We start from the raw sequence: 9590 nt of genomic DNA on the forward strand, positions 1-9590 counted from the left end.
TTGCATCGACAGCAGCGCTTGTTCCTCGGACGACAACGCAGGTGTGCTGTTTGATGAATGTGAATGCGACAGCGGTGCGAAATGGAAACGCGCACAATAGCATTGAACTCGGCATTCCCTCACAGGTGGAATGCCTACCTGAACAAGGGAACCATGATGGGTAGATGATGAATGATGGAGTGATGGAGAAGGAAGTAGTTGATGGGTGTAAGCATGCTAGTCATGTTGGTTGGTTGAAAGTATCAGCTTTCATGCTCTCGTAGGGGATAGAATGAGAAAGAAACCAATGGAGAAATTGAGGTTTAATGTTCAGTATATTAAGTTAAACTGAAGCTTTCGAATAGATTGACATAAATAATGAAAGGTGTAGAATTATCTAGAGTTGGAATTATCGCTTTTGCTAGCGGACATGGATAGTTGATGAAAAACTGATTAATAATTTATAATTCATTGGACTATTGAGTCTAATGTGACAGGAAACGTCTGTTACTGTGAAAACAATCAAATTCATTCAAAGTAAGGGGTAAAATTCATTGCAGCAATTAATCTGTTGCTAATTGTTTGTCATTTTTCATCTTGAAAAATGGGTTGAGCTGACCATTTAATTTGACATCCTCATTAATTGTATCTAGATTGGAAGCTCAAACAAGGGAAGCAGATATCACATTACTTGGAAAATCCCATGAATTCGATTTTATGTAGTACAGTTTGTTATCAGAACTTCAATTTACCATCAATTTACCACAACCTTAATCAAGAAAAATAGTCGATTGCATGATGGGTAGTCCTGCGGTACAGTCGTCAACTCGACACGACAACATGCCCGTGGTTAGATCACGCATAGAATGTAACGTTTCCCCTGTAGCAAGGACACTATCTATCTGGCTGCGTGGTACGTAATAAGTCTCAATAGAGCCTGTTTGTCCGTGTAGAACGGTGGGCGGACTGTTCGGCCGCCAGGCGCCCCGGCGATCTAGGGGGTCCCGTCATTGTGGATGTTCTACTTCGTCTCAATGCTACTCAAAACGCGAAGACACTTGCTACTAAAATCCAATGCACAGAACACAGAACAGAACGTTGCGTTTAACCACCAAAGAAACCACAAGCACACATCATACGCAGACAAAAATTTAATGGCCGCAAAGGTAAAATTTCAATACACCGGCTCGTAGCCGGAGAAATTAGCAGGAAAAATTGACACCAAGCATGCGTCGCTTGAAAAGCCTAGGAAGGTCGTTTGGTTAACGGTAGTGATGGGCGTTTCGGAGCGCACCAACGGCTTCGGAGCCCGCTCCGCACCCACGGCTCCGGAGCCGGCTCCGCTCCGACGGCTCCGGAGCCGTTGGTGCGAAGCCGGCTCCAGAGCCGTTAGTGCGGAGCCGGCTGCGGAGCCGTTGGTGTGGAGCCGGCTCCGGAGCCGTTGGTGCGGAGCCGGCTCCGGAGCCGTTGGTGCGGAGCCGGCTCTGAAATTATCTGGAGCCGGTCAGAGCCGTTTTGCTCATCATTATTCAACGGTGCTTAAGTGGGTTGAGGTTTCATTCGAGAAACGATTAAATCGATGTCGATGTGTGTGCTCTTGGCTGGGATGAACCGTCTTGGTTTTGTAAACGGGGCTCCCGCTACCACTTTGCGATTGTGTGCCGAAAGTAGACAGATGTTTCACACGAAAAATGGTATTCACATTTCTGGCCTGGGATAGTGGAGTGTGTGTATTTTTTAATGCAAAAACTAAAATTTTTATTCTTGGCCCTAATCGACCACATCAAGTTTGTGGATCGAAGAGCGATAGAAGGGGGGGGGGTTCCTTTTTGTCTGAAGGAACGTAACTTGACATGATATTCGCAAGTATTCTGATAATATGTGTTATCATGTGAAACAGCGTGCGTTCACATGAGGATAAAAGCTAAAGTTTGCATCGACAGCAGCGCTTGTTCCTCGGACGACAACGCAGGTGTGCTGTTTGATGAATGTGAATGCGACAGCGGTGCGAAATGGAAACGCGCACAATAGCATTGAACTCGGCATTCCCTCACAGGTGTTTCGCCAGTGCACGCCATTGAAAGGCCTGCGTGCATCTCTGTGTTGAACGTTGTGTGCGCATGGGAAACTTTGTGTGTGCATTGAGCAAGCGCGCAGGTGTTATTTTCAATGGGCGTTTTGTTTCATGAGCGCGGCAGTAGCAGATTTTAATGGGTAGACGCTCACACGCTTACTCATTGATAGTTTTTATCCATACGCTTTTTTCGCTGCTCGACAACGATTTGATTCATCGCGTATAAAAGCAGAACGCAGGCAGTGCATGGCATCAGTCGTGTCCAAGTTTTTAACCAGTGCGTTCTTGACGGTCCAAGCAAGCAATTTTAGTAACAATGAGTCGAGGTAAACATTGTCCTCGACGTCCTCGGAAGACCACGGCGGAGGAAGACAGAAAGATAGTCAATATATCGAAAAAACATCCGTTTAGCTCGGCACCAGAGATCCAAAGCAGACTGAAATTGGAGGTGACGCCGAGAACAGTTCAGCGAAGATTGGTCAGTGCCGGGCTATTCGCGCGAGTGCCACGCAAAGTGCCCAATGTAACACCTGCGCATAAAAACGCGCGGGTGTTATTCGCAATTGAGCATATGTTCTTCGATGAAGAGCATTGGCGCAGTGTTTTGTGGTCTGACGAGTCGAAATTCAATCGACAGGGGTCGGACGGACGCAGGTTGGTTCGGCGCCCTGTTAATAGTGCTCTTGATCCAAAATACTGCTTCAAAACCGTTAAGCATGGCGGTGGTAGCCTCATGGTGTGGGGATGCTTCTCCTATTATGGGATAGGTCCGTTGGTTCGAATCCACGGTCATTTAAATCGGTTTTGGTAGCGAGATATTCTTGATACTCATTTAATATCACACGCTACGGAAAAATTTCCCCCGTCTTGGATATTTATGCAAGACAACGAAGCATACTTCCGGGACTGTCCAAACTTGGCTTGCCGACAATGATGTCAACACTATGAAGTGGCCTGCCCTTAACCAGGTTCTCAATCCCATTGAGAACCTCTCAAAAAGAGGCTTGGTAAAAAATTACCAGAAGATCTGGATGCACTATTGTATTTTTGAAAAGGGATCACTGCTCGCGAGGGCGGTGGTCCTGCAAATCACAACAAAAACCTAACTCAAAAAAACAAAAAAACAAAATACTAAAAAATCTATCCGAAACCACAAACTTGTGACACACACACACAAATACACACACACACACACACACACACACACACACACACACACACACACACACACACACACACCACACACACACACACACACACACAAACACATAGAAACCACACAAAAACCTGTTCCAACGGATGCATGGTGCGGTGAAAAAAAAGGCCCTATCTTATTATCTGAAAGTGTACGAAACATGTTTTACGGTTTCTGGATATGTTGTTACAAAATGTCATGTATGTACAAAATACTGCGGATTTTCAAAAAGTATTATCGTTTGTGTGGTAGTGCATGTGAACGATTTTTTTATTGCGCACCGTGCAACGGCGCACGCTCCAAACATGTTTGAATGCATTTTTCCACAATTGAGATTAAATGATATGTTTGAATTTTTGACAGCAGCATGTGACCGCAAGTAAAATGAGGTATGGAGTAAAAAATGAACATAGACAAAAGTATACATTCTTTTATTTATTACCAAAGTTGAAACATGTTGTTTTTAGTACGATTTTTTCCTGTTTGTAATAAAAAAGACGCTAGAACAAAAATGGAATATTGTTGTTTTATTTTTGAATAAAAGTAAATAATATTTCCGACCGCCCTTGCCCCACTGTGCAGTGGTGTTTTTCGCTGATGCCACTGAGGTGAACAGCATCAGTTTAACAAAAGCAACAACACTTTACATTCACTTTTTTGCCCTGTACAACCAGAACAAGAGCAGACGTGTGGGAAACGGATGAGGATCAAATTCGGGTACCTGTCCGAACTGAAAGTCAATCTCAAGGTCGGCATGAATGGGGAATATATACTACCACTAGCGCCCTGTTTACATGCCAGTCAGTGTAAAGCAGTGCAAGTGTAAGGATCAACAAGATGTGGTGGTTTTGGTTGGTGGCTTTGGTGCTAGCAGCCCTCCGACTGTGGCAGGTGTGGATCGTACAGCGTCATCGGTTTGCATCACACCTGCCGGTGGTGCAGCCATACTATCCCTTAATAGGGAATGCGCAGCTTTTCATCGGAAAGTCAAGCGTTGATCTGTTTAATCAGATACTACAGCAGTTCCGGCAGTTTGATGGTTGGTTTAAGGCAGGTATGTCAAACTGGCGGCCCGCGGGCCGCATGCGGCCCTCGTCAATGCTGAATGCGGCTCGCGAGAATATTTTGAGAATTGCTAAATGCACTGCAAACCAAAAAACTGTTATTACTATTTGCCTAATTGTAAAAAATTTTCCAGAGAAGAACAATCATTTTGATGGTATATTTTTGAATCTAACATGAATGTAACCATAACATCTCATAAACTTATGCTGCACAATCGTACAGAACAATTGAAACCCTTAAGAAAAATTGATTTGAATGCAAACTCATTATGTTTCGATGAAATTCTGAATATTAGCACAATGTTGTGTACACTCGATTGCACATTCTATGGAAAAATATGGAAAAATAGATTTGCGTCAACCTTCTACAAACGAAAAAGGAATGAAATACTTTCATACACACACTTGGAATCTTCGCAACAACTAGTGCTGGATTGTCAGAATCGTCATTTTTGATCTTAGCTATTCTGACTCCTGATCCGTCCAAATCAAACCAACAGTTCCGTTCGGTGCCGACCGAAGCTTATAGAGCCGTTTAATGCCATTCGGAACCATTGGAGTCATCGGTTGTCGCACGGAGCGGCTAATCTGCAGTGAGAAATGGATCTGGTCGGTCCTACCGAATTTGACCATGCCCCAATTACCCGAATTTGACCAATTATGCCCCCGAGTGCCGAGTTAAGGATTCATTGGGCTCCGAAATTCTTTTTCGAACGAATTTGCACGGCTCCGACCTTAGAATGTTACATTTTTGATGTTCGATTAAAGCCACTTCTGTTTTATTCATAATCATGCCACCATAAATGTTAATAAAAATGATTGTTGCCAAGTTGGAATTATGTGTACCCCACATTCTACAAAACGAATTAATGTACTTTCCAACCTCCCCAAAAATCAAAACCAAAATGATATGATTACGCTTAAGCCATGAGTATTTAGATTAAGGATTAAAATAATCGAAATGCCGAAGTCCTGCGATGTATAGCTTATTTCCATAGATTAGCTCACACAGTCCACTACCTCAATTCGCGAATCATCTCCCTTCAAGTGTCAAAAAACGAATCTTTGTCAGATAAAATTATCGTAATTTTAAAAAAATATTTGTAAAATACGGGTTCTTGGAACTTGGAAATTAGCAAAAATTATGTTTAAACACGTTTTATTACAATTTTTCTCTTGATCTGTCAAAAAATTGCAGGCAAATATATTTGTTATTCATCCAGGGATGCATAGCTTGGATGGCTTGAAAATGATTCGCCTCGCGAAAAAGATACCTTAGTGAAAAAGTGTGGTTGGACGATATTTTCTAACAGAACTACCGTGTTAGAACGCGACTAATGAAAAATGTCGTATTTTAATAATAAGGATAAAAAATGCATGTGACTTTAAAAGTACATTAAACTATTTTTCGAAATAAAAAAGTGCACAATGAAAAATAACACAGCAAATTTGTAAATAGGAAACTATTCCAGATTTGAAGCGAGGAGTACAAAAAGTCAATTTGTTTAACAATAATGATTTTAAACAGTATTTTATATAAATATTGAGGTATAGTTTTTATTCTCACATTTGCGGCCCGCGAATCACTGAAAATCTGTACTTGCGGCCCTCTGATGAAATGAGTTTGACACAGCTGGTTTAAGGCATGGCTCGGTCCAAAGCTGATGCTGGCTACCTCGCATCCGGACATCATGAATGCAGTACTTAGCCATCCCGATTGTCTGAAGAAACCGTTTTTCTACGACTTTGTGAAGCTGGAGCACGGAATCTTTGCGGGACACTGTAGGGACAGAGCGTGATGAGGAGTGGCAGTTGAGATAAAAGTGATGCGTGTGTTTATTTTCTGTTTCTTTCTCAGATCATTCGTGGAAAACGCAACGGAAAGCGCTCAATCCGACCTTCAACACGCGCATACTGAACAGTTTTATTCCGGTGTTTGTGCAGTGCTCCAGGCAGATGGTGCAGCACATGGAGCAAAGTGTAGGTGACGTTGGCCGGTCGATATCTATCTTCCCTTTCATAAGCAAATGTACGCTGGAAATGGTATGCGGGACGACGATTGGCTGCGATGTGATGGAGCAGCCAGGCAAGGAAACGTTCATTGAGAATGTCGACCGGTAAGCGATGCGAATGGTCTGCAACCTGTTCTCCTGTTTGCTATTTGAAGATTTTTTTCTTCCTGATGCTGTCCGGTTTGTTTAACCACAATCCATTTTCCTTTGTTTCCCTGTGCGCTATTTTTACATCGACGTTTTGTGCGAGCTTTTTAAGATGGTTCGAGCTCGCCGCGAAACGTATGGTCAGTATCCATCATTACATCGAGCTGCTGTACCGGTTTTCGCGCGACTTCATGGAGGAGTCTGAGCATCGCACATCCTGCTTTAGTTTCTTCGAAACGGTTAGGCCTCTTGATGGTTGCAGTGAAATTGACGCTCACAAAAATAATCACAACGGACTGTATGCTTTATTGAATAGGTAATTGAAAAGGCAAAGGCTCGCATAAACTCTACCGCCATTGATGATGAGTGTGAGGGCTACAAAAAGCCACTCATATTTGCCGACCAGCTGTTGGCGGCGCAGCACAACGGAAATCTCTTTACCGACATCGAAGTTACGCACAATATTTACTCGATGATAGCGGCGGTAAGTTTGGCGAATCGATGTTACAAAGCATTCCTTATCCACACCAGCTCAATAATGGTTTCCACCGCAGGGCAATGACACTACTGCACTTCAGGTGACACACACCTGTCTGTTCCTTGCCATGCACCCAGCGATACAGGAGCGCGTGTACCGCGAGGTGATGGACGTGTTTCCCAATCCCGATCAGGACATTGAGGTGGAGGATCTCAAGAAGCTGACCTACATGGAGCGCGTAATCAAGGAGACCCTTCGGCTAGCCCCGTCCGGACCGAACATTGCACGCCAAACGATGAAGGACATTGAGATAGCTGGTTTACACATACCGCGTGACAGTTTGATAGTGATGAGCATATTTTCAATGCACCGTCGTAAGGATGTTTGGGGCCCGGACGCGGACGTTTTTGACCCAGACCGGTTTCTGCCGGAACGAAGCGAAGGCAGAAGCGCGAACGTGTTCATACCATTCAGTGCCGGTTCGCGCAACTGTATCGGCGGGCGGTACGCCATGCTCAGCATGAAGGTGACGCTGTCCAGCATACTCCGCCGGTTGCGGCTTCGGTCGGATCTGCAAATGAATGATCTGCAGTTTCGGTTCGGTCTGACGCTGAAGCTTGAGTCAGAATATTTTGTACAGGTAGAGAAGAGGATGTAAGTGCAGTGTGTATGTGTGTGTGTGTGTGTGAGAGAGAGAGAGAAGGAGAGATAGATAGAGAGAGAGAAAGAGAGAGAGATAGAGAGAGAGAGAGAAAGAGATAGATAGAGAGAGATAGAGAGCGAGAGGAAGAGAGATAGATAGAGAGAGAGAGAAAGAGAGAGAGAGAAGGAGAGAGAGAGAGAGGAGAGAGAGAGAGAGAAAGAGAAAAAGAGAGAGTCATGCAAAAGCAATTTTTCCTCTGCTGATTAATCGAAAAATATAATTTATGTTTATGTTGAGAAACAAAGTGCTTCGTGTGGGTTTATGTCAAGTGATAACTTGTTTAAACACGCCAGAAATCCACCAAGATACTAAACAGCAACCATAACGAGAGTGAATGTTAGACATTAGAATCTAGTTGAAGATTTGATTAAATCTCAGTTGCGTGAATATTCTCAGCAGTGCGCTTCTAATAAAGAGATAAATCAACTATTACGATTACAATTCAGTTGCGCAACAATTACGATTCAGTTGCATTCGAACTGTCAACTTGAACAGAACGTTTGCAATCGTACTGTATCTCATCGCGGCGTGTGTCTGCTATTACTACACCTGTGTCGTGCGCAATCGGTATGTACAGGACATGCCCTGTGCTCAACCTTGCTTTTCACTGATAGGAAACGGCCTATCGTTCCTGGAAAAGTCACCGGTCAAACTGTTCCAGAATGTGGTGCAACCCATTGGAGGATCTAATGGTAGGCGGACTAGGTGGTCGCCTGGGGCCCCGGCGATTTAGGGGCCCCGTAGATCGCTAGTCGATAGTATGCCGTATCTATTGCATGTATGCCGTATGGTCACAGTACTAGCGACAAGGGCCCCCGGAAGTAGTAATGGGTCAAGAAGCTCTTTTGCAAGAGCGTAGCGCACTGCTCTCGCTCTCTAAAGTGTGCGGTGCGCTTGAGGTAGCTCCGCACAGAGCGCTGCACACAGGAGCGATTGTGCGATGCGCTCCCAGGAGAAAAGATTCGCACTTTACTGAGCGCTACACGCAGGAGCGATTGTGCGATGCGCTCTCAGGAGCGAAGTTTCGCAACCCACAGAGCGCTGCACGCAGGAGCGATTGTGCGATGCGCTCCCAGGAGCGAAGTTTCGCACTATACGGAGTGCTGCACACAGGGCATTATTTTCATTACTGTATTCAATTTCAATTATAATAAACATATACGCACTCATATAAACACATATCACACTAAACATATTCAACATAAATTTTATTAAAAATCCGGCCCGCAAAGGGATAGGCCTATTATGTATGTATTACGTTATATAAACTTTTGTCACTCGATTCATAAGAAAATATTTTCTTTCAAACAGATGAGTAAAAATAATTGGCGCATTCACTCACATTCCGCAAGTTAAAGCCTGGATTTATGCAAGCCATCATTTTCTGTGCGAAGCTTTCAAGCGCACATCTTCTAGCTCATTGTTTCAACTTATCCAGCAGCACTCCTGGCGAAGAGCATTTTCGCTCCTACCAGCGCATCGCACATACGCAGCCCTGTGTGCAGCACTCCGTGAAGTGCGAAACTTCGCTCCTGGGAGCGCATCGCACAATCGCTCCTGTGTGCAGCGTTCCGTGAGGTGCAAAACTTCGCTCGTGGGAGCGCATCGCACAATCGCTCCTTTGTGCAGCGCTCCGTGCGGAGCTACCTCTTTTTCCTGTGAGCAGTGCGGGAGCGCGCTCAATAAGAAGAGCGGAGCGATTGAGGTACCTCTTTCGCTCTTGACCCAACACTACCCGGAAGGATGCAAGTTGGGGCCCCGAAGCTGGCGAATCATTTGCACCCCCACCCCGCCAGCAAAAAAAAAATAGTGCCTGTGACTGATTATTATAGGGCCCCCGGCATTTCAAGTTTACTGTTCAATCTCTCTACAGCAAGTTCAGTGCCAGTATCACCCCCCCCCCCCCCTTAAAACACCATTAAAGGGGGCCCCAACTCT

At 44.5% G+C, this 9590-nt stretch overlaps 1 protein-coding gene across 1 annotated transcript; it reads left to right on the plus strand.

The window, feature by feature from the left end:
* The first annotated feature begins 5970 nt into the window (after positions 1 to 5970).
* Positions 5971 to 7647, plus strand: LOC121596520 (cytochrome P450 4C1-like). The gene is made up of 5 exons (XM_041921551.1): positions 5971 to 6094; positions 6171 to 6429; positions 6584 to 6710; positions 6788 to 6955; positions 7026 to 7647. The coding sequence occupies exons 1-5, from the start codon at positions 5977 to 5979 to the stop codon at positions 7605 to 7607; spliced, it is 1254 nt and encodes a 417-aa protein (XP_041777485.1). The 5' UTR covers positions 5971 to 5976; the 3' UTR covers positions 7608 to 7647.
* Positions 7648 to 9590: the final 1943 nt, after the last annotated feature.

Source organism: Anopheles merus, chromosome 3R (genome assembly GCF_017562075.2).
Source record: "Anopheles merus strain MAF chromosome 3R, AmerM5.1, whole genome shotgun sequence".
Taxonomy (NCBI): domain Eukaryota; kingdom Metazoa; phylum Arthropoda; class Insecta; order Diptera; family Culicidae; genus Anopheles; species Anopheles merus.